Raw genomic sequence first — 26,815 nt, 5'->3', positions numbered from 1 at the left:
CTGCAGCCTATCGTTGTGTCGTCGTTGTGCGAAATAGCTTCCAACGGGATGCGATCTCTTGATGTCCAAAGATGAGAAAAGAAGAAAAAAAAACATATGTATAGACACAAGAGTAAATCGGTCTTTTTACATGACATTTTAACACCGTCAGCCATTAATGGGATGATTGATAGAATCTTTAAACTATAGTGGAGGGGAGTGGTATTTTTGAAAGTACCTGTGGGGGAAAGTGGTATTAATCCATACTACAGAGGAGGGGAGTGTAATTTCTTCATAAAAAAAAGAAAAAGAAAATTTTATAGTAGGACCATGGATAAATATTTGAGCTGCCCAAGCCTTCAAGCGGTCCCCATTCCATGAGTTCTAACGAGTTGTTCCGAGTTTTCAGACCAAGGCGAGCAGTTTCTCTGCAAACGACTTCCGAACTTTCCAGAGTCTTAAGTTGGGAATCCGGAGTATTCCTAGAACTCTCTCGTACCAGTCCCACCTTCTAAATTCCAACCCATCTCCTCACTCCGCTTAGCTCGCACGAACACTCCAGAAAGTTAAAAGAGTCCTCTGTGAGCATAAACAACTAAATTTTTCCCTCTTTCTACAACCAACTCTCTCTCTCTCTCTTTCTCTCTCTCTACCTTCTTTAGAAGTACTGCTAGATTCGATCGAAAACCGTCTCTGTATCTTGCTAAATTAGGGTTTCATCAACTGATGGCCGAAGAAGCCAAAGCAAGAGGAAACGCGGCATTCTCCGCCGGGCGCTTTGAAGAAGCAATCCAGTCCTTCTCCGAAGCAATCATTCTCGCCCCTACCAACCATGTTCTCTATTCAAACCGTTCTGCTGCCTACGCTTCCCTCCACAAATACAATGAAGCGCTTGCTGACGCGAAGAAGACAGTCGAACTCAAGCCTGACTGGTCCAAGGGTTACAGTCGTCTCGGGGCGGCTCATGTTGGCCTCGGCAGCTTCAATGAAGCCATCGCTGCTTACAAGAAGGGCCTCGAGGTCGACCCCAACAATGAAGCCTTGAAATTTGGTCTTGCTGATGCTCAGTCTTCTGCTTCACGATCCCGTGCTCCTCCTTCAGCTCCGCCCTTCGGAAATATGTTCCAAGGGCCAGAATTGTGGGCCAAATTGACGGCTGATCCGACGACCAGGGGTTATCTTCAGCAGCCTGATTTTTTGAATATGATTCAAGATGTGCAGAGGAATCCTAATAATATTAATATGTATTTGAAGGATCAGAGGATGATGCAAGCTCTGGGGGTGTTGCTTAACATTAACATGAGGGGTCCAACTCCAGAAGAAATGGAGGTGCCAGAGACGGAGCCCGAGCCAAAGAAGCAACCAGCGCCTGAGCCAGCAAAGAAACCGGAGCCTGAACCAGAGCCTGAGCCGATGGAAGTTTCTGAAGAGGAGAAGGAGGCAAGGGAGAGGAAGGCACAGGCACAGAAGGAGAGGGAGGCTGGCACTGCGGCATATAAGAAGAAAGATTTTGAGACGGCAATTCAGCATTATAGTAAGGCAGCGGAGTTGGATGACGAAGATATTTCATTCCTCACAAACAGAGCAGCTGTTTACTTGGAGATGGGAAAGGTATGGTCTTTTTTTGCTTTGTTCACATATTGGAAACTATTCATTAATGTTTTTCTTTTCTACTATTTTATAAAACATATATTATTGGCTTTGATATATTTTGATCTTCCTTATTAGTCACCGATGTCGTAGGATGGTAGTAAAAGAGAATGTGGTCAGACTTTTTTATGCTTTAGCTATGAATTTCGTGTTGATGGGTTTATTCTGGTTGTGAAGTGCATGTTTTCTGGGTAGATATTGAATTGTGGTATAGAGTATAATATTCACGGAAACATAGCTCGGATTTATTAGTTGGTTTGTGCTTGCTGTTTCTTCAGTTCATAACTTGTTCAGAAACGTTAGTTTTTCTTCGCAGACGGATTGATAACTTATATAGAAGAATATGGTTTTTGATACTACAAAAGCAAATCAGGTTTAAATTTAGGGGTGCAACAGGGCCGGGTTGGGCTAGGTTTCTTAAAACCCTAGCCAAACCCAGACCCAACCCTTACTGGCCATGATTGGCTTGGATTTTTCAGGGTTGGGCGGGGATGACCTTGATTGGCTCTGACTCTGATCCTGATTGACCCTGACTCTGACTCTAGTTAATATTAAGGGCCGGGTGTACCTTGACCCTAACCCTGCAAAATATGAAATAATTAAAAGTAAAAATATTCATAGTAAAAAGGAGATAAAAAACACAAAGTCATAAATTACTTGTCATGAGGAAGACTTCTTAAAGCAAACATTCAAACAATATAAATAACTCAAACTATTATGGTAAACAAAGAGGAGATCATCTTAAGAAATCAAATAATCCAAAAATTTTCAATTATTTGTCATGATAAACAAAGAGGTCATCCTAATAAGGTAAAAATCAAAAGATCTCAAAACCCTTGAAATGTTAAACAAAGAGGAGACATCCTAAGAAAACAAAAAATCCGAAGTCAACATCAGGGACGAAAATCAGGGCTGAGTAGGGCCAAAATCAAGGCCTAAACTCAGGGTAAAAAAATCAGGGCCGGGTTCAGGGCTGGCCGGATAGGCCAAATACATCAACCCTTACCCACCCTAACCCTGACTTAGGGTCAGAAATTTCAGGGTCAAGCCGGCCCTCAGGGCCAAAATTTTTGGGTTGATACTTGTTCGGGATCAGGGTGGGCCTATGTTTAATCATGGATTGGTATAAGGATCTGTTGAGGTGGAAGATTACTCTCTGATTTTACTATTTCTTCTCGTGCAGTCAATGTGCACTGCCCTGTTTTTGGTGATTCATGATACTTTCTATCCTATGTCTTTGACTTGTGCATGTTGGATTCTATAAAATAATGTGGGAAGTAAACGTTTTCTGAACTGTTCCAATTTTTCTACCTAAGACAGTTAAGCCATATAATTAGTGGAGTGCTTCGTCTAGAATAAGCTGTGTTAACAATAGAATTTTTGAGCCATGGTCCACATTACCATACAAGGAAGAAGTAGGTTGTCTTGCAATGTTTTAATCCATGCATGTCTCAGTATATATATATATATATAATTTTTTTTGGGGGGGGGGGGGGTTGTGTGTGTTGGGGGGCTGCATAAGGAAGTCGAACCATAGACAGATGGGTTGATGATAGTAATATGTTCAACTATGTTTTTATTAATTAGGGGACTGATATCTCCTCCTTTTGAAAGACCTTTCCTCATGTAATTGCCGAGCAGAGGCTGTCCATGACAGCTTTGGGCTTTGAGCCTTATCTACTTGGGTTTATTTTGATTTGATAAGGATTTTTGTCTCCACTCATGGAGGATTGGTCTCTGAAGTCTGTATTCCTTTAGTATATTATTCTGCAAAACAATATATTTTCCCTCGCCCAACTCCCTCCAAAACATAACAATAAATGAATGTTGATTTAAGTTTGCCCTGTAAGTGACTGTGAATGTGATTTTGTGTTTTCAGATGCACAATTTTATAGATGGGGCTGTCCCATTTCTGTGTTAAGTTCCTACGATAATTTTTTTTTAATGTGTTCCTAAAATAATTTTGTTAATGTGATGTTAGCTAGGGCCTAGGGGAAATTTTTATACTTGAAAACAAGATACAATTGTTAGTAAAAGCTTTTGCATTGAAAAAAAAAAATGGAGCAAAATGTTGACAGAACATTTTCTTAACCTACATAAATTCCAGAAAAAAATCTTTCTTATTGGGCAGCTAGAGATAACTTGGCTGCAAAAGTCGGTGAGTTTACTTTTAGTTCTGAATCAAATTTATCCTCCTCATTGTTAGAGTGTGTGTGTATATATATATATATATATATTTTTTTTTTTTTAAATTCTATAACAGTTGCAACTTAACAAGAAGCACAGTTTACTTTATGATTATTAGTAGTATTCAGAAATTAGTTTGGTTGAAGGACAAGAACTATTATGATGGGAATGAATATTTAAAATAGAAATATAGTTAACCTATCATTTCATGGATTCCTTGTAGCTAAAGTTTAAAACAGGCTTTTGTAAAAAATTATTTTCTGAATAGATAAACCTAATTTTTTTTCCCCGTTATGATTATGATTATGATAATCGATACCATTATGGAAAAACTTCCCCACACCACCTAAGTGCAATTTCCCTCTGACGTAGATTTTTTATTATTTCCTTCTCATGCTTTGAATATGTGGGCACTATGTGGATGATACCTTTTTTCAGGGCAATCATTGGTGTGGCATGCAGATTCTTCCCCACACCGGTGTCATGGGGAACACTCCCCAATTACTATTAATAGAATTGTCAATGGATAAAAACTCTTATTATGGGGATGAGGACTGGTATTTGGGGGAAAATTTATGCCCCACCTTTGGCTTTCTGTAGCTGCATGGCCTTTATGATTATGTACTTGCTACTAGTTAGAAGTTGAAGTAAGTGTCTGTTAGTCTTTCTTAGTTAGTTCTTCCACCTTTGGGTTGCCTACCCTGCTACTGCAACATAGGACATCTTTCTTTCTAATATTCCAGCTCTTTTTTAGCTGTAATTGATATTTCTTACTGCTGCTGGCATTTGCTCTACAAGGATGATAAAGATTATGCAGTGTGGTGTGTTCAATTATGAGCTGGCTTGTAATTATGTTGGATCTTATTTATTGTTTTATGTGATGTTGTTGTTTCCATTTCGTGCTTCTTGTATGAATAATTTTTGGGTCATTCCATACATACACATTATGGATTTGTCAATTTTTAGACTATTAATACAAGGATTTGATATTGGGTGCTTCTTTTATCGTTGTGAGCTTGTCTAACCTCTCTGATATTGTGCACAGTATGTTATTTATTGTTTTATGTGATGTTGTCGTTTCCATTTCTTGCTTCTTGTATGAATTATTTTTGGGTCATTCCATACATACACATTATGGATTTGTCAATTTTTAGACTACTAATACAAGGATTTGATGTTCGGTGCTTCTTTGATCGTTGTGAGTTTGTCTAACCTGTCTTTGATATTGTGCACAGTATGAGGAATGCATCAAAGATTGTGACAAAGCTGTTGAGAGGGGCAGGGAGCTGCGCTCAGACTTCAAAATGATTGCAAGGGCATTGACTAGGAAGGGAACTGCCTTAGTGAAGATCGCAAAATGTTCAAAGGACTATGAGCCTGCAATTGAGACCTTCCAGAAAGCTCTTACTGAACATCGTAATCCAGACACACTGAAAAAGCTCAATGAGGCTGAGAGAGCAAAGAAAGAACTTGAGCAGCAAGAATATTTTGATCCGCAACTAGCAGACGAGGAGCGTGAGAAAGGTATATTCTCTCTAAAGTTGTATTAGATGACTTGATAAAACTTGCTTAGTTTATGTATTTTCTCAGTTTCATTCTAGTTTACTGTGATTTAAGTAGTTAAACGTGAGTTCAAGGAGTGATGCACAGTTCAGTTGCAAGTATTTTCTGTATTCAGGATGGCTTGTCATACATATTTGTTCTTTATATGAAGGAGCGGATGAGAGTTCCTCATTTAGCGTTCCTTGTTGAATATCAATTTTGGGTCTTTGCTGTAGTGATCTATATTTCTGTACTTAATGAGTCTTAGGAAGTCTCGGTTTAATGGTTTGACAAGTTAATATGTGAAGTATGTAAGCAAGTTGGAACTGTGTTGCTCTTGGTTATTTTGTACTTCCAACCTGTTTTCATGGCTTTTGTGGGAGCTTCAATTGATAAGCTGGGTTTTTTTCCTCTCACTCTCACATGCGCACATGAACACGATGCATAGTAACTGAACTGTTCTCTTATTCTGGTTGTGTGTGTTTGAAAACTATCTATCTAGTTAGTTATGGGATTGACTTTTTTTAGGTTTCTTTTTCGATGACTGATTTGTATTTGTTAAAATGGGGTTTTTCTTGAACAGGGAATGAGTGTTTCAAACAGCAAAAGTATCCGGAGGCTGTCAAACATTACACAGAAGCTCTGAGAAGGAACCCGAAAGAACCAAGGGTAATAAAACCCTTATCTCTATGCTGAACTTTAGAACAAGAGATACAACCACCACCTCTACACATCTGTGCATCTAATTACTTGCTGAAAACTGACACACTTGCTTACTTGCTGTTATCCAGGTGTACAGTAACAGGGCAGCATGCTACACAAAGCTGGGGGCAATGCCTGAGGGGTTGAAAGATGCAGAGAAGTGCATTGAACTTGATCCAACCTTTTCAAAAGGTTATACGAGGAAAGGTGCAGTCCAGTTCTTTATGAAGGAATATGACAAAGCATTGGAGACATACCAGGAGGGGTTGAAACATGACCCCAGGAACCAGGAATTGCTGGATGGTGTGCGCCGGTATTTACACGAACTAAACTGCTATGTTTTTAGATGTTCCTGCTTCATCTTTTGTTTGTTATTTTGACTTTTGACTGGTGGCTTTGTACCCATGCTTTCTGAAATTTTCTGCAGATGTGTTGAGCAGATCAACAAGACTAACCGTGGTGATATAAGCCCAGAGGAATTGAAAGAGAGACAGGTGAGTTTAGTTGCTCTATCTTAATCTTTATGTAAAGCTTGTTCTGGGAATGGTATTAAATCTTGGCTATTTTTGCAGGCTAAGGCAATGCAGGATCCAGAAATACAGAATATACTGTCTGATCCTATTATGAGACAGGTGACTATACACGATCAATGAAAGAATTGTGCTTGCTCTCACCCGCTCCCCACCCCACCCCACCCCACCCCACCCCACCCCACCCCACCCCCTCCCACCCAAAAATAAAATAAAAAAATAAAAAAATAAAAAAAATAAAAAAAATAAAAAAAATAAAAAAAATAAAAAATAAAAAAAATAAAAAAAATAAAAAAAATAAAAACCAATCCGTAATTTTTTATTTTTTATTTTTTCTCTTCATATAATTTTTCTGTCATTGTATGGTTTGCTTACTGAACACCATTGGTGGACAGGTGCTGACTGATTTCCAGGAGAACCCAAAAGCAGCCCAGGAACACTTGAAGAATCCACAAGTGATGCACAAGATACAGAAACTCATCAGTGCAGGGATTGTTCAAATGAGATGAGAGAGTTTCAAAAAGGAAGAATGGATATTGCATATGGACAGATGGTGGAGCGTAAACCTGAAGTGTTTATCGCATTGATTGGTTCTCCACATTGTGTATTTGGATATAAGGATTCATTGGTGCACTGAATTTGTTTTGAAAATTTTGAATTACGGTCTTAATTTTATAAAGTTTTGTGGTTTTGTTACTTCCATGCTGGTTCTATATAGTTGCTAGTCTCTTCCTTACTGTTGGAGAAGCTTGTAGCAACAGCTCTCCAACAGAAAATTATAATGTTATGCTGAGTTTAGCTGGTCTATATGCTGAAATTAACCTTTCTTTTCCGCTCACTGCTTATCTGAGGTTCTTCTACCAAATAGAAATTGAAACATCTCCTGAATCATTTCTTCGATTTTCAATGATTCTTAAAAGCCCTTAGTAGCTGTATCTGGCATTCTGGTGTCTCGAGACTCGAGACATCAGAAATAGAGAATTATGGGATCCCTGGGTCTGTTCAGGATGAGCTGTGGGGAATCCACTAACCCCATCCCGAAGAAGCATGAAAATTGCCATGGCACATTAAAAATGAGCACATAAAAAAGAGGAAAAATTACATGATTATCCACTTTTAGGTTTCTCTCTACAAAATTAAATACAAAATGTTTTGGTTAACAAGAAAACCTAAAATTAGGTTTAGGTTTATAAAACTATTCACCTAAAGTTTCAGTTGACAAAAATTTTCAAAATCAGGTTTGGGTTTATAGAATTACCAAAAATAGTGATTCTTCATCTTCTACATATAATCATGTATTTTTTTATTACTAAAATTTTTAGTGGGTAGTTTTGTAGACTCAAATTTAATGTTGGGTATTTTTGTTAACTTAAACTTTAAGTGAATAATTTTGAAAAGGAAAACTTAATGTTAGGTATTTTTGTTAACTGAAACTTTTGGTGGATAATTTTGTAAAAAAAAACCCATAAATGGATAATCATATAATTTTCCCATAAAACAATTTGATCGGGCTTGGTCGGGTGCCACTTTATTATCTATAGCAGATATGTACCTTTCTTTTCGGCCTCCTCGTTCATTTTATGTTTATGGGTTATCTTTCCCTTCTTGATTGTTGGGCGAAATTTAAATGGGAAAATGAATGTTCTCTGATTCAGAAAAAAATCTGGTGAAAAAAAAAAAATTGGTGCCTGGCTGTAGAGAGACTGGGCACCCATTTTCTTGCAGTGTGACTGCCAAAAGTCCCGAGCCGTTAGTGTAGATCAGGTTCCGTATGATAAAAAGGTCCCAAGTCGTTAAAGAGTGTAGATCAGGTTGCGTATGATAACCATTCTCGTACTGGTTGAGAACTTGGTTCGCTCTCGTGGTTACGGCACCAACTGAGGGTAGATACATAGTTTTAATTACACATGAAGTGGAGAGTGGAGGTCGTAACCGCAGGTTCAGATAATAGCCGCCGATACACTGTTACTAACTCTTCCCTATTAATACAATACATCGGAGCTGCGAGAATTACGAGAACGACAAAGTGGCTCTTCTCCTTTTCTTTCCTCTTACTTCTTCATCTTCTTAAGAAAATAGAAGAGAATAACTGCCATGCCTTTTTTAATCTTCTCTTTTTCCTTCTTAAGGAAGAAAAGATATTCTACCAAATAAACAAAAGGAAGAGAAGATACATGGAATAATGGATAGATGGTCCATATATAAATAGATCATCGGTGTAAGTCTCTCTCTCTCTCTCTCTAGATCTTTCATATTTCTTCTCCATCTTCTGAATGTTGCCTAATCAGTTTGTGATTTGGAAATATCCTCATGGTCCTTGAGGATTAGGAGTAAAGGACCTTGTTTAGGAATGAATTGCCTACGAAGGTAAGCCGGCCTAAAGGTTAACAAATTGGGTTCAGTCAGTTGAATACACAATGCACAAAACAACAAAGTTGTTTCTTCTTCAAAGTTCGAAGTGGGACCAAAGACCCAAAGACCGAACATCAAACAGTACAAGTGTTTTTTTAACATTCTACATACACTGGGGCACACTTTTTCGATGTGAGAGAAAGTTGAAAATGGTCCTATTCTGGAGCTCCGGATATGGTCTGTTTGACCGGTTCAACCGTCCAACTGGTCTGAATTTGATAACTATGGAAATGTTTTTCACCATCTCAAGGATAATTGTAGGGAAAAAGATTGTCATGCCTCCGATGCCTAGTTTTCCCCTCACAAGATTGTTTCTTTATTTTTTTTTTTATGGGAGAGGGTTTTTTGAAAGATAGTGTGGCCTTGCACTAGCGTGGGCACTAATAGAGGCAAGCTTTTTGTCTTTTATGAGGGGTGTGGTGGTCATTTTCTCCCTCTATGTCTAGCCTTTTAGGTTTCTTTAACCCTTTTTTATTGTTTTTCTTACTTGTTTTAAAAATATGGGCCACATACGGATACATTATATCTTTTTTTAAAGTATCTATTAGTGTGAGCAAATTCCTTCCCACATGAGCAACGTAGGAAAGATGGATCAAATGGGTTCTCGTACGATCTTGATCCACACATATGGAATCAGGGTTAGACAAGAATATTTCTGAATCTGATCCACTCCAATGTGGAGGAACCCGCTCCCCCAAATTAAGGGTTGGGGATCGTTGCTAAGTCATGTGGCTTTTGTGTCCAAAAACAGGGAGGGTGAAATGACCACCCCCTCTCCTTTAGTCAACCACCTATTGGATGCGGAAAAAAATTGTCTGCAATTCCGATATCGTACAATTCCGTGCAATACCACCTTCAGGGGGTGACACGTGTATTGATACCAATACAATGGTCCAGATCTGATTTAAATGTCTCTTCAATGATTTAATGTTTTATTAGTTGTACTAGATCTGGACCATTGTATTGGTATCAATACACGTGTCACCCCCTGAAGATGGTATTGCACGGAATTGTATGAGATCGGAATTGCAGACGATTTCAACCCATTGGATGCTTATGCATATGCTCCCGTTGGTCCCACGCAAGGTTTACAATTTGATAACCTCTTTTTAATTAAGGATTGGCAGATTTTTTGATATTAAAGGAAAAGAAAAATTTGCAAAAATCATGGAGGAGAAACCCATATTGAACGATAGAAGTTTGCTACATTTCTAAGGGTAAACCTAAAAGTCAATTCCAACCTTCCATTTGATCATAATTAAAGAACCTTAATGGAGAGCCAATAGATAACCTATCCTATACACTATCACCCTTACATCCTTTGCTTTGTGTCATGGAACAATCTATAACCAGGTGGTTTTGGTAGGAGGCTACTATGACGCTGGAGACGATGTGAAATTTTACTTTCCTATGGCCTTCTCGACGACCATGTTGGCTTGGGGAGTGCTGGAATTTGGCGAGTCAATGGGTGGAGATCTGAAGCATGCGTTGCAAGCAATTCGATGGGCCACAGATTACTTCCTTAAGGCCACAAGCGTCCCAGGCTTAGTCTTTGCTCAAGTTGGTGATGCATATGCCGACCACAACTGCTGGGAGAGGCCTGAAGTCATGGACACCCCCCGAACTCCCTATGCTGTTAGCAAGCAATACCCTGGCTCGGAGGTCTCTGCAGAGATAGCTGCTGCGCTTGCTGCCTCCTCTTTAGTGTTCAAAACCTACAATCCTAGATACTCCATAAGGCTTCTCAAAGGGGCTGAGATGGTAACCAACATGGTTTATCTATTTCCTTTTCTCAATGATTTGGGCACCCTCTCCTTAATGGGTAGCTTTTAAGTCCCAACAAGTGGTATCGAATCTAAGTAATCTGATATGAATTCTTAATGGTTAGTTTTTAAGGATGAGTTCTAACCAACGTTTTTTCTTTTTTATATTGTTCGGTAGGTTTTTACTTTTGCAGACACCTACCAGGGATCGTACAACTACAGTCTCGGACCATGGGTGTGCCCATTCTATTGTGACTACAGTGGTTATCATGTATGATTCACACTACTTCAAATAAATCAAGTAAGAAACAGATTTGAAGTTCACTGAGTAGACCCTTTTTACATGATCATCACATACCTTACAGGATGAATTGCTGTGGGGTGCTGCGTGGTTATATAAGGCTAGTAACTCACAGTACTACTGGAATTGTGTCTTGGAAAACATACACAATTTGGAGACCAATGTGGCACAAAATGAAGACAATGCCTATGGTGGTGGCCGCTTTGCTGAATTTGGGTGGGACACTAAGGATACTGGCATTAATGTACTTGTTTCAAAGGTTGGGAAAATAGTAAGACATTATTTGAAATTTCCACATTAGCACATTCTGCTCAATCCAACAATTCTCTTCTTTTTCTTGTTGTATCAGCTAGTTATGTCTAATATTGATTACTCTGCTCTGTTTCGCTCTAATGCGGATAAGTTTGTGTGCACTTTACTTCCTGAATCTCCCATGAAAACTGTCAAATACTCACCAGGTATTATTCAGTTCCTCCTCTGTTATGTTTGTCTCGAATTCTTGACCCATTTTGCAGAATGACCCGCTCTGACTTGGAGGAATATATATATGTACTATCATCTTGTTGAGCAGGTATTGTAAAATTTGGGGTCTTTTCATGTTAGAGTTTCTGGGCGAGTTCTCTTGTCATGATGATTTGTTTGTTCTTAAGCGATCTCCAATGTAACCTCTTTTCTACATAGTGAATCATCTTCTTCTTCGCTTGAGGACGTAGCACACCACATTGGTGTGTGAACCTCGTTAAATCTGTGTTTATTTTCTTCGTATTTATTGGTGTTTGTTTTAACATCATCTTCTCTAGTCCAGTGGTAATGAACTGATATTTCAATTTTTCCCCAGGTGGACTTAATAAAAATGTGTATCATCAGGTGGGCTTCTATTCAAATCAGGTGGAAGCAAAATGCAGCATCCAACTGTTCTTTCTTTTCTCCTTATAGTATATGCTAGATATTTGAGCCAAGTCAGTGAAGTCATTCATTGTGGTGACATTGTTTTGTCCCCTTCTAGGCTTATACAAGTTGCCAAAAGCCAGGTTTGTGACTCTTAAAGCTCATGAAATCAAAGTAAATATAAACCATTTCCATTATATTTGGGCACATTTCATGTTTGAATTTTATTTTGTTGAGCTGACGCAGGTAGATTATATATTAGGAAACAACCCATTAAATATGTCATACATGGTGGGTTATGGGAAGAAATTTGCCCATAGAATACATCATCGAGCTTCTTCGATGCCTTCCATTAATCAACACCCACAACAGATCAACTGCGAAGGTGGTTCTGCTTACTACTCGAGCAACAAACCCAATACTAACTTATTAATCGGTGCTGTGGCTGGAGGACCTGATGAGGATGATTCATATGCCGATTCCCGATCAAATTTCGTGCAATCGGAGCCGACTACATACATAAATGCACCCCTTGTTGGCATTTTAGCCTACTTCAACTCAAATCTTGTGTGATGAGATTCTGCCGGGGTTGGGTATGTCTTGTATTATGTAATGATTTACATAATTATATACAGAGTATAATTGTAATTATGTGCTGTTTGGGGTTTCTATATATTCTCTCTGTGATGAAAAATCTAGTTACAAGCAAAGAGGGATCATTTTATAAGGTGGAGAATTGTGTAGGGAGTTTTTAGATATAGTGAACAATTTATGATTCTCTCGAGTGGATGTAGGCAATCTTGCCAAACCATGATAAATTTCTCTGAGTTGTGAAATTGTTCTTCTTCGTGGTTGCGCATTGTCATCCCTAAATAGCACTTGATTTCCCATGAAAGTAGAATGTACATAACAAGGGCAACCTCTACAATGGCCTAGCAAGATTGAAGAATTTTCTTTTAGCTCTGTAGTGCTTATGCCTTCTTCCTTTGTTACTCAAGCATGTGAGTTAAAGGGGCAGGACTGCCGCTAGTAGGGTCCAAGAGCTATCTAGTACAAACACTCACACACACATCTGAATACGACATGGTTCAATCCCACGAGCTCTTCCCTTGTTTGCTAGCTCTTCCAGCCAAAACTGCCACTTACTTCCTCATGTTCAATGAATTATTGGAGATTTGGCATAGGTTGTTTCATGAAGCCATCAATCATTGTATTTTCCTTAGAAGAGAAGAGCTTAGATCCTACATAACCAAAGGAGTGTAAGGCGGCTTTTCATAGTCCACCGCCACTTTCTTATGTGTTTGGGTGTGCATGGGTAGAGTTCTTTCTGCCAAAAATTGGGATCATGATCATGGCTGTGATTTTGATCGATTTGTTTTTGGAAGTGGAAAAAATTAAAATAAAGAGAAGGGTTTACTTGAGGCATAAAAATCCCATGCAGGGAAGTAGCGAGTGACAGTGAAGATCCAACGGTTTGGGTGCATACTGGGGCCTTCTCAGTTGTTAGATCCTCACAGCCACTCACTGCAGTGGATTTGAATCCGTATTTTAGAAGCTTTGTTTGGCTTTTGGTGAATTGGAGTGTCAAATTTCAGCTCAAACTGGTTGGATTGATTGAACTGGACCAAGCCCCACAAAAAACTGATAAAAAACCAATAAAAAAAGGTTCTTCATTTTGTTATTGATATTATATACAGGGAAAGCCGAAATCAAACCGAATCTGATATCAAACTGCTAATAACCTGATAAAAAAGCGACAAGAATCGGAACTGAAGCAAACCAAAACTGAAACCTACCTTACTGGTTTGGTTCGGCTTGGTCCAGTATCAGCCTGAAATCCGATTCAGCTCAAATGAAACTTGATCAAACCGGACAATTAATATCCATATCGGGGAAAGTTGGGTAGTTCAAGAAAAAGTGTAGGAAATCCATCAACAACCCCTTTTACGGTGAAAAGCCTGGTTGGGTAACAGAGAGGAAGTGAAAGCTTCCCCTTTCACGTTATTTACCCAACTTATTAACAAATAATCCCACATTGATTTTTTATTTTATTTAATAATTATTTTATTTTTCTATTGAGGACTAAGTCTTAATTTGATTGAGCTGGCTTTCACAAACTCTATAAGGATGCTCTTGGCTGTACGCATGCTTATTATTATTATTATTATTATTATTATTATTAAATTATTATTTTTATATATAAAAACATTATCACTCTGATGTAAGAAATTTTCAAACAGGATAGAGTGCGTATGAAAAGACTGTGCCGGCCCCTTTACTTGCAATGAATATGTTTTCCTTGTGTTTGGTCTAATGAGAGAACTATGTCAATTTGGTTTAAAAAACACTAGACCAACAGGCCAAGGGAGGACGTATGGGAACATATTCAGCGCAAGTCAAAGGGGGGAGGTGGTCTTTTCACACCCTTCACAGTTTGGGTGTTTCTACGTCAAACTGGCAATGTTCTTTTTCCTATATACACCTTGCGAGTCTAATGTTACATATGCCTAGACACAATTGGGTGGGAAAAGATCACATTTTTTTTAGTGAATAATATAAATATATATTAAAAAACCCCAAAGAAAGGAAAAGAAAAGAATACAAGGCAAGATGCTAGTGAGTCATGCCACCATGAGGCACTAGACCCGGACAAACAAGAGAAACACAAAATGTTCAAAACATCAACTCAGATTTTTCAATCAGCTAAGCGAAGAGAATAAAGGGCGAACCTAATATGGTGACTCCTCTCCCTAACTAAAATAGAAAGTTGGTTGTCTTCTCAATGAAATTTCTCTTATTTTTGTTTCACTTCTAGTTTATCCTCTAGATTTTCAACATATTGCATTACCTCCTCGTTATAGTTTAACTCAATCTTCCTTTTCAGGGAAACAATCTAAAAAGGCTGCGTGCCAATCCAAATTATGAAGGAGACCAAAGTCTTTACTAATCCATTGCAATTTCATTCTGGATGAATTTATGACGATTTAAAAAGTTTCTAAATGGATATCATATCTATGGGAAATCATCCCAACTTGGCCCTCAAGCTTATCTAGCTAATGAGATCCAATGGAAAAAAAGGGGAAATATTCAATATCAATTATTGTCTAACGAGTCACACCTTATAAGTAACGAAATCGGTATCCGTATTACAGATACGATATCGGTTCGGATCAGTTGGAATTAGACAGTATCAGGGCAATATTGAATATTAATTGGACATGATTTCAAAACTGAACCAATATTTTCCCCATTCACCCAATCCACACCGGCATCGTATTGGAATAGGGGCATCAGGCAAGTTTCTGACTAACGGCTCCTTCAAGGTTCTGTGACTGCAAAGAAAAACGTCATCCTTTGAGATTTTAATTTAGTCAACTTTGTAATTACTTTGTTCAATTAATGTCTTTTTTCCTTTAATAAGATTTTTTTTTTTTTTTTTGGTAAAATCTTTTAATAAGATTCAATTACTCTAATTAAATGGTTGGAATAAAATCCTCTGCTTTTCGTGCAATGATCTGTCATACCCCTACGCGAGGGTCATACAATCTCTCTATTCCAAGTATACTTTTGTGGGTGCTTAATCGCCTATCACCTGGTGGGAAAAGCATGAATTGGTAATCTGGTAATTAATGGTAAATTATCAGACACAGAACAGTTAGGACCCTGCATAATTCACATACTAAAAATAGAGAGAGAGAGAGAGAGATGAAAAAAAGGTAGGTGGGGCTCCTCTATGGCGCAATAGAGGTGGGAACACAAATCTGACGGTCTGAAGCACCTTAAGGCGTGTACTCATATATTGAGATTCTGCGCCCGAGTGCTCCAAGCTGTCAGATGTGTGTTGCCACCCTTATGGCGCCATAGAGGAACTGGATCCTTGAAAAAATGGGATATGTAACTAGGTGGTATTCATCTTTGGCGCAATAGAGATGACAGCTACTACACATCCAACGGTTTGGACCACTTTGAGATACGCAACCGTGTGTTGGGGTCCATGCCCGGGTGCTCCAGGCATATGCGCTGCCACACCTGTTGTGCTACAGAGGAACTGGATCCTATGAAATAAACCAGAACAAGAACCTTGCCCGTCTGATCTTCGTTACACTTAGAAACAATTAGGTGTAAAAAGATTCAACTGCTCCCACGTGTTGGGTATTTTCACATCCAACTGTGTATAAGCTTGAGGGCAATAACAGGAGGAGTGGGGGACAGGTAGAGTTCTTTTTTTTGGATTATTGTGACTCACATACCTAAAATGTAAGAGAGAAAGTGAATAGAAAACGTTATATATTAGTCACATACCCAAAATTGAGAGAGGAGATTTTTTTTTTTTTCCATCACAAAGAGAGAGAGAGAGAGGCGAGAGAGAGAGAGAGAGAGAGAGAGAGAGAGAGAGAGAGAGAGAGAGAGAGAGAGAGAGAGAGATGGGTAGGTCTTGTTTAGCCTCATTTTTATTGTTGTTTGCGGGAGCAGTGATGGTGGGTGTGGCTTATGGAGAAGGTAAGCAGCACGATTATGGGGATGCCTTGGCGAAGAGCATTTTATTTTTTGAAGGCCAACGTTCCGGACAGTTACCTTCTACGCAACGGATGAAATGGAGGAAAAACTCTGCTCTTCAAGATGGTTCTGACAAAAGAGTAAGTTTTACTGCTACATCTACCATTGGTAAGAAAATTAGGGAAAGACCTCTCAAGATGACCCGTGGTTGTGCCTCTCTTGGGACTTGGGGTGCGCCCCCTGCTTGGGCGTGGCTCCTACATTTGACTTAGAAAACTTCACTATCTCGATTAGTTTTGCACACTCCATCTTTTTTTATTATTTTATTTCAGGATTTGACATAATAAAGAAAAGGGAGAAAGAATGTTACTAGACAGCATAATGTACGCTAGTGCCTCCCTCCTATGAAATGACACATATGTTCACAACCGTGGGGGGAAGGAGATAGATACAAGGAGACACTAGCATACACTACACAACTAGACTAAGAACTCTTCCCAAACAAAAATCATTTATATAATTAAAAGAAGTGTCTAAATGACTACACCTCTTAATGTGAGAGCGGATCAGGTTCATGTATGAGAATGTACGAGAACATTCTCGTACGTGAACCTGATCCATTCACCTCTCAATGTGTGTTTAGAATTTGACTCTTCCTTTTGCCTCTTGCTTTATTTACAAGTTTTTTTTAATACACTATTTAATGCAAATGTTGAATTATTTTTTTTTTTTTTTTTTTTTTTTGGCATTTCTACCTCGTCTTCTTTGTCCTAGCTTGATCCATGTAGATGTCCCTCTAAATTGGGATAAGGCTTTGTTATTGTTGCAATTGTATTTAATGTATTTTTAATGTGAAAAAAAAAATATTTACTCTCATTACAAGAAAAAAAAATGTGCTCTAGCTACCGAAAAAAATGTCATATTAAAAAGGAAATAAGAAAATGTTAAAACATAAGATCGAAGGAGTGTGTAAGACTGATTATAGGTTGTGCCCTCTCACAGGAAGAGCGATTACTGATGCCCTAACCCCTAATCCTTTACTGACTGAGTCTCATTGAGTTAGGCCGAGTCCAACTAATACCCATCACGATTTCCATTTTTTTTTTTTTTTGTTTTAACTTTGTCCATGAAACACACTTATTTCAGGTGAATTTGGTGGGAGGATACTATGATGCTGGTGACAATGTGAAGTATAATTTTCCAATGGCATTCTCAACAACAATGTTGGCTTGGAGTGTCGTAGAGTTTGGGGAGTTCATGGGCGTGGAACTTGAACATGCAAAGGAGGCAGTTCGTTGGGGAACAGACTACTTGCTTAAATCCACAGACACCCCAGGAATTGTCTTTGTTCAAGTAGGGGATCCTTATGCGGATCATAACTGCTGGGAAAGGCCTGAGGACATGGACACTCCTCGAACCGTCTATGCGGTTACCCCAAAACTTCCTGGTTCAGAGGTCGCAGCTGAGACAGCTGCTGCACTTGCATCTTCTTCAATAGTCTTTAGATCATCTGATCCTTCCTACTCTCAAAAGCTTCTCAGAAGGGCCATGGAGGTGAGCTTTCTCATTTTAGTTTGAATGAATCAGCACTGTCAACTTCTTCCTCTTCATTAAAATGGTGATCTATATGTTTTTTTTTTTTTTTCCTATCTACAGGTTTTCGATTTTGCAGACAAGTACAGGGGATCTTACAGTACTAGCCTTGGGCGATGGGTTTGTCCTTTCTATTGTGATTGGAGTGGCTATGAGGTGTCATAACTTATTCAAGTTCCTGTCAATCTTCATATCCAACTGTTAGTTATTTAGATTTATATCAAATAATAATCCAGTGCCTCTTGTATTTGATTTTTTGTAGGATGAATTGCTCTGGGGAGCTGCATGGTTATACAAGGCTTCTAGCAACAAAAAATACTGGAACTATTTGGTAGATAACATATCCATTATGGGATCCAAACATAGAAAGAGTACAAATAATCAGATCAAGATGAAAGGTCCTACTTCAGGTGAATTCGGATGGGATAACAAAGATGCTGGCATCAATATCCTCATAGCCAATGTAAGTTATGAAACTATTCCTTGGTTCGCGTTACTTTCTGACTAATCAGTTCAGTTGAGATGTTGGGAGTTGTATATGGTTATGACTGATATTCACTATCAAACTAGAATCTGGGTCTAGAATGCATTATGTAATGAGAAAATGGAGAAGAATCAGGTTACATAATGCATTCTAGACCTAGAATTTATTTCGAGAATGCATGCCAATACAACCTAGAGTTGTAGTCATACTTCAGTTTGTTCTACTTCTTAGTGCCTCAATATACTCTAGAAGCAAGTGCCATAAGTTGTTGGATTGAATCTTCCAAAGCCCATGCCACTTTACTGTCCTCCCTAAGTTGTTTGATAATATCAGTTTGTTTTGTTTCTTAGTAACTTGATATACTCGATGAGCTATTTCCACTTGATGCCTTGAGGTTTTGGGTTGGTCCGTCCAACACATTCTCTTTCAAAGGGATATTTTTTTTGTCTAACTTTCTATGTTCGTTATCGCAGAGTTCACCGTTGGATAACGGTGATTCCCTCGTCAAAGCAACCAATTTGAATGCTGATCAATTCATCTGCGGAGTACTCCCAGAATCACCTACGAGAACAGTCACTTACTCAAAAGGTTCTCCTCTAATTCTAGTTTTGTACACTATTTTCAGTGTTCTTGAAACCTCGGGTGCACATGATCAAGCTCTTCATTGAACTTTCTGGTATAAATGTTAGGTGGGCTTCTATTCAAACCAGGAGGGTGCAATCTGCAGCACACAACTGCCATTTCATTTCTCCTCCTTGCTTATGCTACTCAATTGAAGCGCACCAATGATGTCGTCAAGTGTGGCAATAACATCATTGCAAATTCGGAACGGCTCATAACACTTGCAAAAACCCAGGTAATCAAAAGTTAGCCATTAAGGAGTAGGTGCCTAAGTACCTAGCTATAAGTCTCCACATCGGACTATCTATTTCCGATGTAAGGCCATTAATTTCACCTTATGCGTGGAACCCTAGCTGTTCAACTACTAAAATATTACATTGTTTGTCACCTTCTAAATGAAGTGTGTTAACAAAGGATTTTGGAATATTGGATCAGGTGGATTACATGCTAGGTAACAATCCAATGAAGATGTCATACATGGTGGGATATGGGAAGAAATTTCCTTTGAAGATACATCACCGAGGTTCTGCTCTACCATCAATGGATCAACATCCAGGTCACATCGCCTGCAAAGATGGGACTCCATACTTCGTGAGCAAGAAATCTAATCCCAATTTGTTGATAGGAGCTGTAATTGGAGGACCTTACCCCAATGATACATACCCTGATTCTCGATTTTTGCCTGCACAATCAGAGCCCACCACATACGTTAATGCTCCTCTTGTGGGTGTCTTAGCCTTCTTCAAAGCTCACACATAAATGTAATGGATTAGCGAGCTTTATCGGCTGATGTATGCATCTTGAATAATAGTCAAATGTTATGGGAATTTTTTTCAACTTCTTATACCTTTCTAGTACATGAAAATCTAATTTATTAGAGTACTAGTTGTGGATTTTTTTTGTTTCCAAGATGGTAAAGAAGTAGAGAAAAATAAGAGAAATAGAGCATCACACAAAGACATAACAGCTCAATTAATCCGCTAATTCCAACAATTTTTCTCATCTTTGCCCGCATCAGATGAATTTACCCCTAAATTTGTTAAATTTGGGATTTTTTTAAAAACTTTTTTACCCTTGATATGTATAGATATAAGATTGGTCTCTGTTGATACCAATATGAATAAATCAACTTCATACCGATTCCTCAAATCATTGTCTAAACAGTCTGACAATCTTCAAGAAAGAGGGAAAGACATTTGTTTTATTTTTCTATTTAATTTGGATAAAGATCCCACATGTGCTAGGTTTAGGGGTGAGAACTAGCAGTCTTACCCCAAGATTCTTTAATTACCCCGAAAATATCAAGAGGCTGTTTTGACTGTGAAGAAACTACTTAGATTACTAAAAATCAAAATGGTTAAGTTCAAACACTAAGTCTCTCTAGATAGCCTGTCCATATTAGCCTTCCAACCTAGTCGGTTACCCCTCCCAATACCCCTCTCTTTCCCTCTCAAACCAACTACTTGATGACAAGCTTCTCCAGTTAGCTTTGAAGTCTCTCTAGTGATTTTCACATACAGAATGAGCATAATAATGAGTTCCAATGGGAACAAAGAAACAAGAAGGGAAATAATCCAACATCTACCGTTGTGATCAAACAAGTCACACACCTTATTGGGGCTTCCCGGGTCCAGATAATATTGGGATAAAAAAAAAAAAAGTCACACACCGTATAGGTATCAAAATCGGTCATTATATTACAGATACCATATCGATTTGAAAAATTGAAAGTAGACCATATTGGGCCAATATTGGACATAATTTCAAAACTGAACCAATTTATTTCCGAGTCACCCAATATTCCACATTGGTATCGTATCAGAATTGGGCTCAGTTGATTCGATATGGTTTCGGTAAATTGATACAATTTGATACAAATCAAGCGGTTTTATCTTAAAAATCAATGTCGTATTGTACCAAAAAAAGTATCATACATTTCAATATGGTTTTGAAATCGGTACCAAATTGACAACCTTTGTTTAGAGGGTGGTTGGCACTATTGTGGTGCTAACATTTTTTTTTTCAAATAAAAATACAATTTATTTTTGATTTGGAGAAAGTTTTCCGCCACACAAAGTGAAGATAGTCTCTTCAACAAAGATGATTTGACACTATACTCGGACTCCAAGAATAATGAATATCAATGTTATTTCTCAACCATTATTGATGAAGGTCCAAAATACTCTTTATTAGTTTGACCGGAAAGTCAAATCCCATGGTTAGAGGTTCCCTCCTCAGTCCTCACTGTGGGTGAAGGAAACTTGTTGATCATGTATATTTTAATTTAATCAATTTTATAATTACTTTGTTTAATCACTCTGCCAAGCAAATTCTTTTGGTTTTCTTGCCATGATCTGTCATGCGCTTATATCAGTGTTATCCAGTCTCTCTGTGCCAAGTAGAGACTAATTAGACTTTCACTTTGTGGAAACCTACAATAGTATTTGTGAACCCAAAAGGATATTGAATTAATTTTAAGTGTGAGAGAACACTATACAATGACGCATATACCTAAATACCAACGCCTATGACCAATGGGAGGGTGTGCAAGTATCTTCAGCCTGGGGCAGCCCAATCTTCTTGCACCAACTATGTCTTGGCACAGGTACAGTTAAATAGGTAGCGTTTTTTCTTCTTAATTTAAAAAAAAAAAGAGATGGTTCCTTAAAAAGCAACGCCCGTTTACTTTCCTCATGTTTTTGTACCAGGGTAAGGATTATTGGTAACATACAAGAAAAAATCAACAATGGTGGGATTTTATCCTTCACACGTGGGGCAAGGCGTTCATTTCGTCCTCTCATATATGTCTTTTTTTTTACTGTTCATTTGTCGTTTAAAAAAAAAAAAAAAAAAAATAGAAGATTGTTTGCGAACTCAAAGGAAAAATGAATTTATTCATTTGTTTGGGTGGAGTCCGGGTTGTAGCCGACTTTTTGAGTGCTCATCACCTAGAGTGAAAAGCGTAAATCAGTAATCTGGTAGTTAATGGTTGACCAATCATAAAGACTGTCGAAGAAACCGATATACTCACAACTCGCATATCCATAATAAAACTCATAACCCACAAACCCAGAATAGAGAGAGAGAGAGAGAGAGAGAGAGAGAGAGAGAGAAGTGATATGTAACTCATATTAGGGGAAAAAGAGCCCTGCCGATATATTGCTCACATATCTAAAATTTGGAAAGGAGAGAGAAAGAGATGGGTTGGTCTGGTTTAGTCTCATTTTTATTGTTGTTTGTGGGAGCAGTGATGGTGGGGGTGGCTTATGGAGAAGGTAAGCAGCAGGATTATGGGGATGCCTTAGCGAAGAGCATTTTATTTTTTGAAGGCCAACGGTCGGGAGAGTTAACTTCTATGCAACGAATGAAATGGAGGAAAAGCTCTGCTCTTCAGGATGGTCATTCTATTGGAGTAAGTTTTACTTTTTTTTTTTTTTTTTTTTTTTAAATAAGTATTAATATCTTCGTTTTCTTAGGTGGCAAATAAACTTTACGGTCACATCTTCTAAAATATGGTTTGATCCTTCTGTGTTTCTTTTATGTTTTCATCATTTTGCGTTTGGCTTTGGCTCAGTGGCTTTTGGTGGCATCTTGTTTTATAATTTTTTTCCTCAATTTTTTGAGTTTTAATGTATTATGAAAAGAAAAAAAAAAAATCTAAAAGATAATGTGGCTCTTACATCTAGGCATAAAATGAGATCAATGAAATGATCATCCCATCCGTTATGAAAGGCAAAAATCCTAACCTTGTTAATATTTACATATATGTTCATGGTAGACGTCACTCTACATTTCAGAGAACCCTCTCCTAACATTATTAAGGAGAAGAGAATACTGTCCACTTCCAGCTACATGGCAGTACACCTCTAACCGGAGGGAAGGTACATGTGAGCATCTTCAACGAGGGCAGCACATTTTGTCTAGGTGATGAGGCTTATGAGTAAATTATATAAATAGCTTTCAATACGACTAGTGAAAACATAATAATTAGAAGATCAAACATGGAACAACCATTGTTTTAAAAGAATGTTACAGGAATCGGCTAGAAAAAAATCGAGCTTAATTAATTGGTTCCAATTCGAGTTGGGTGATCTCCTTATCCGATTCCGGTTCCAATTCCTCAAACTATGATGACACTTAAATTTGAAGTTATAAAACCTCAAAGTTGAAACACAAAATTAATCCCATTGAACTGAGGGAAAAAAAAAAAAAAAGACATGTGAGTCATATGATTGAATTGGATCACTAAATTTGACAAACGATCAAATTAGGCTGTGGGTACATATGCTTATAGGCATAGGCAGGGCAAAAACCTTTATCCATAATTTATCACATTGTATGATTTTATTGGGCAAAGATCAAGGATCGTTTCTTTATAGGGAGGGTGAAATGGTAGTTTTGCCACACTTGACCGACGCCTTGGCCCCTCTCATTGGTTCTCATGCTGGTGTAGAGCCCATGCAGCTGGACGATAATATTTTTTCCTATTTTATATTAGAATTTAATATAATAATGAACATTATTTAATAATTGAAAGGAGGGAGTGTCTAAATGACATATGTGTTTATAACTTAACACCTCTTTTTCATCTTTGTATCATTTTAAAATGTTTTTTAATACAGAAATTAATGCAATGGTTAAAAAGAGTTTTCTAAAAACTGAAATCGTTTTAATACAGCATTCAACGCACTTTTTATGTACAATTTTTTTTTTTTTTTTGGCTAAAGAACGTAAAATTATTATAATACATTTGGACAAAAAGTTATATGTTCTCCTAATAATGAAAAATATAAAATTTTAGGTTATGTTTGAATGTTTAGAAAGGAAAAAAAAATTATAATAAAAATAAAAATCATGAAGACACAATTTATGCTTTATATATCTATCTCTCCTCTCAAATTCAAATATATATATTTTTTTCTTTTTTTTTCTTGACATCCAAACTTAACATGGAAAAAATAAGGGTACAGTCTCTAATATAAAATAACATCAAATGTCAACAAAAGCCAAAGATAGGAAAAAGATCACAGACATACGTTTCGAAATTGGATCTATGAAGATTAATCCCATTCTTTATTTTTATTTTTTTAAGCTTTTCCCATAAAACCCACTTATGTCAGGCGGATTTGGTGGGAGGATACTATGATGCTGGTGATAATGTGAAGTATAATTTTCCAATGGCTTTCTCAACAACAATGTTGGCATGGAGTGTCTTGGAATTTGGGGAATTCATGGACATGGAACTTGAACATGCAAAGGAGGCAGTTCGTTGGGGAACAGACTACTTGCTTAAATCCACAGACAACCCAGGAACTATCTTTGTTCAAGTAGGGGACCCTTATGCGGATCATAACTGTTGGGAAAGACCTGAGGACATGGACACACCTCGAAACGTCTATGCGGTTACCCCACAACACCCTGGTTCAGAGGTTGCAGCTGAGACAGCTGCTGCACTTGCAGCTTCGTCAGTAATCTTTAGATCGCCTGATCCTTCCTACTCTCAAAGGCTTCTCAGTAGGGCCATGGAGGTGAGTCTTTTCATGCAAATTTGAATGAATCATCACTGTCATCGACTTCTTCCTCTTCTTAAAATGGTGATCTATATGTTCTTCTTCATTCTACAGGTTTTTGACTTTGCAGACAGATACAGGGGATCATACAGTGATAGCCTTGGACCATGGGTTTGTCCTTTCTATTGTGATTGGAGTGGCTATGAGGTATTCCCCCCACCTTGCAATAGCGGGACTGGGTTGCTCTTTTTATTAATGATCTAATGCCTCCGTAACAATCTGATTTATTGTAGGATGAATTGCTCTGGGGAGCCGCATGGTTATACAAAGCTTCTAACAATACAAAATACTGGAACTATTTGGTAGAGAACATATCCATAATGGGATCCATGCATAAAGAGACTAAAAGTAATCAGATCGTGAAGAATGGTCCTACTTCAGGCGAATTTGGTTGGGATAACAAAGATGCAGGCATCAATGTTCTCATGGCTAATGTAAGTTAAGAAACCATTCCCTGGTTTGTCTTATTTTTGACATAATAAAATTAATTGTTCTGTTGAGATGTTGGGAGTTATATATATCGTAATGGTTGTACATCAATAATAATATTATTATTATTTTTTTAATTGTGATGCTTTTATATACTTGACGAACTATCTTCACTTGATGCGTTAAAGTTTTGGGCTTGACCCTTCTCTAACATTTTCTCTTTTGTCTAACTTTTTATGTTCGTAATTCTAGGATTTATCGTTTATGAACAATGAATCCCTCATCAATACAGCCCATTTGAATGCTGATAAATTCATCTGCGAAGTACTTCCCGAATCACCAATGAGAAATGTTAACTACTCGCAAGGTTCTTCTCTAATCCCAGTCATTTAGACAATTTTTGGATGTTCTGGAAATCTAGGGGAATATGATCTCACAATTGAGCTTCCTTGTATAAATGGCAGGTGGGCTACTCTTCAAATCAGGAGGAAGCAATATGCAACACACAACCGCCATTTCATTTCTCCTCCTTGTTTATGCTACTCAATTGAACCACACCAATGATGTCGTCCAGTGTGGCAACATCATTGCGAATTCAGAGCGGCTCATATCACTTGTCAAAAGCCAGGTAATAGAAATAAGATTGAACTAAGTACGTATAAGTCTCTACATTGCAAGATTATTAATTCCGCCTTTTGCGTAGAATCCCAACATTTCAACTACTAAAATATTACATTGTTTATCATCTTGTGTGTGAAGTGAATTAACAAGGATTTTCAAATATTGGATTAGGTGGATTACATATTGGGTAACAATCCAATGAATATGGCATACATGGTGGGATATGGAGAGAAATTTCCCTTCAGGATACATCACCGAGGTTCTACTTTACCATCAATGGATCAACATCCAGATCACATTGCCTGCAAAGATGGAACTCCATACTTCGTGAGCCAGAACCCTAATCCCAATTTGTTGACAGGGGCTGTAGTTGGAGGACCTTACCCCAATGATACATACCCTGATTCTCGATCTTTGTTTACACAGTCAGAGCCCACGACATATATTAATGCACCTCTTGTGGGTGTATTAGCCTTCTTCAAAGCTCACATAAATCCAATGGATTAGCTAGCTTTCTCGGTTGGATGTTCTAATTATTTGGATTGGTATGACTTTACCACAAATGGATTTTTTTCTGTTAGTATAGTTTATTTCAGAATATTTATAGCGTCACTTTTGTATGTGCATGTTTATTCATCTTTCCAAAATTTTGAATTAATTAATTCAATTATGAAAATGGGTCCTAAGAGAAATTTTTGATATATATAAATATATATATATATATATATATATAATACAACTTGGAATCCAATTAGAATTGATGGATGGTGATTCCGTACCTGGCCATCAGTTTTATAACCTCACTGCATGCCTGTGATCTATCAGTGGGATGTTTGATTGCATTGTATTGTATTAATAGAAAAATTATCATAAGAAAAAGTTCCCGCTACATATTGAAAGCCAATCTGGCACAACACTTATTTCCTAGCATGTGTGCTGATGATTTTGCCACCCTAATCATTTGTTAGAGGGTGAATTTGTTGGGAAGCAAGGTCTTCCCATATGTGTATAAGTTAAAAATAACACAACCTATAGAAAATGTACTT

At 37.8% G+C, this 26,815-nt stretch overlaps 4 protein-coding genes across 4 annotated transcripts; all 4 read left to right on the top strand.

Moving 5' to 3' along the window:
• Positions 1-355: 355 nt before the first annotated feature.
• On the top strand, positions 356-7,290 carry LOC122065351 (hsp70-Hsp90 organizing protein 3-like). Its single transcript, XM_042629153.1, has 7 exons — positions 356-1,590; positions 5,052-5,340; positions 5,942-6,027; positions 6,150-6,373; positions 6,488-6,554; positions 6,633-6,692; positions 6,986-7,290. The coding sequence occupies exons 1-7, from the start codon at positions 706-708 to the stop codon at positions 7,097-7,099; spliced, it is 1,725 nt and encodes a 574-aa protein (XP_042485087.1). The 5' UTR covers positions 356-705; the 3' UTR covers positions 7,100-7,290.
• Positions 7,291-10,397: 3,107 nt separating this feature from the next.
• On the top strand, positions 10,398-12,527 carry LOC122065345 (endoglucanase 8-like). The gene is made up of 6 exons (XM_042629146.1): positions 10,398-10,763; positions 10,944-11,036; positions 11,131-11,325; positions 11,416-11,524; positions 11,934-12,097; positions 12,201-12,527. The coding sequence occupies exons 1-6, from the start codon at positions 10,413-10,415 to the stop codon at positions 12,525-12,527; spliced, it is 1,239 nt and encodes a 412-aa protein (XP_042485080.1). The 5' UTR covers positions 10,398-10,412.
• A 3,794-nt stretch (positions 12,528-16,321) lies between these two features.
• LOC122065348 (endoglucanase 8-like) lies at positions 16,322-19,993 on the top strand. Its single transcript, XM_042629149.1, has 7 exons — positions 16,322-16,591; positions 17,598-18,005; positions 18,108-18,200; positions 18,307-18,507; positions 19,002-19,116; positions 19,218-19,384; positions 19,585-19,993. Exons 1-7 carry the CDS (start codon positions 16,379-16,381, stop codon positions 19,906-19,908), a joined length of 1,521 nt encoding a protein of 506 aa, XP_042485083.1. The 5' UTR covers positions 16,322-16,378; the 3' UTR covers positions 19,909-19,993.
• Positions 19,994-22,349: 2,356 nt separating this feature from the next.
• On the top strand, positions 22,350-26,375 carry LOC122065350 (endoglucanase 8-like). Its single transcript, XM_042629152.1, has 7 exons — positions 22,350-22,561; positions 24,270-24,677; positions 24,774-24,866; positions 24,953-25,153; positions 25,401-25,515; positions 25,613-25,776; positions 25,941-26,375. Exons 1-7 carry the CDS (start codon positions 22,400-22,402, stop codon positions 26,274-26,276), a joined length of 1,479 nt encoding a protein of 492 aa, XP_042485086.1. The 5' UTR covers positions 22,350-22,399; the 3' UTR covers positions 26,277-26,375.
• The last annotated feature ends 440 nt before the right edge of the window (positions 26,376-26,815 follow it).

This window comes from Macadamia integrifolia, unplaced genomic scaffold (assembly GCF_013358625.1).
Source record: "Macadamia integrifolia cultivar HAES 741 unplaced genomic scaffold, SCU_Mint_v3 scaffold1981, whole genome shotgun sequence".
NCBI lineage: Eukaryota > Viridiplantae > Streptophyta > Magnoliopsida > Proteales > Proteaceae > Macadamia > Macadamia integrifolia.
Note: the sequence above shows the minus strand (reverse complement) of the source record. Positions and strands in the feature narration are given on the sequence as shown.

Coding starts and splice junctions, on each gene's coding strand:
- LOC122065351 (XM_042629153.1), top strand. CDS start 706: ATGGCCGAAGAAGCCAAAGCAAGAGGAAACGCGGCATTCTCCGCCGGG. Junction 1,591..5,051: donor TTTACTTGGAGATGGGAAAG/GTATGGTCTTTT, acceptor TATTGTGCACAG/TATGAGGAATGCATCAAAGA. Junction 5,341..5,941: donor AGACGAGGAGCGTGAGAAAG/GTATATTCTCTC, acceptor TTTCTTGAACAG/GGAATGAGTGTTTCAAACAG.
- LOC122065345 (XM_042629146.1), top strand. CDS start 10,413: ATGGCCTTCTCGACGACCATGTTGGCTTGGGGAGTGCTGGAATTTGGC. Junction 10,764..10,943: donor TTCTCAAAGGGGCTGAGATG/GTAACCAACATG, acceptor ATTGTTCGGTAG/GTTTTTACTTTTGCAGACAC. Junction 11,525..11,933: donor AACTGTCAAATACTCACCAG/GTATTATTCAGT, acceptor GTGTATCATCAG/GTGGGCTTCTATTCAAATCA.
- LOC122065348 (XM_042629149.1), top strand. CDS start 16,379: ATGGGTAGGTCTTGTTTAGCCTCATTTTTATTGTTGTTTGCGGGAGCA. Junction 18,006..18,107: donor TTCTCAGAAGGGCCATGGAG/GTGAGCTTTCTC, acceptor TCCTATCTACAG/GTTTTCGATTTTGCAGACAA. Junction 19,117..19,217: donor AACAGTCACTTACTCAAAAG/GTTCTCCTCTAA, acceptor TATAAATGTTAG/GTGGGCTTCTATTCAAACCA.
- LOC122065350 (XM_042629152.1), top strand. CDS start 22,400: ATGGTGGGGGTGGCTTATGGAGAAGGTAAGCAGCAGGATTATGGGGAT. Junction 24,678..24,773: donor TTCTCAGTAGGGCCATGGAG/GTGAGTCTTTTC, acceptor TTCATTCTACAG/GTTTTTGACTTTGCAGACAG. Junction 25,154..25,400: donor TCAATGTTCTCATGGCTAAT/GTAAGTTAAGAA, acceptor TCGTAATTCTAG/GATTTATCGTTTATGAACAA.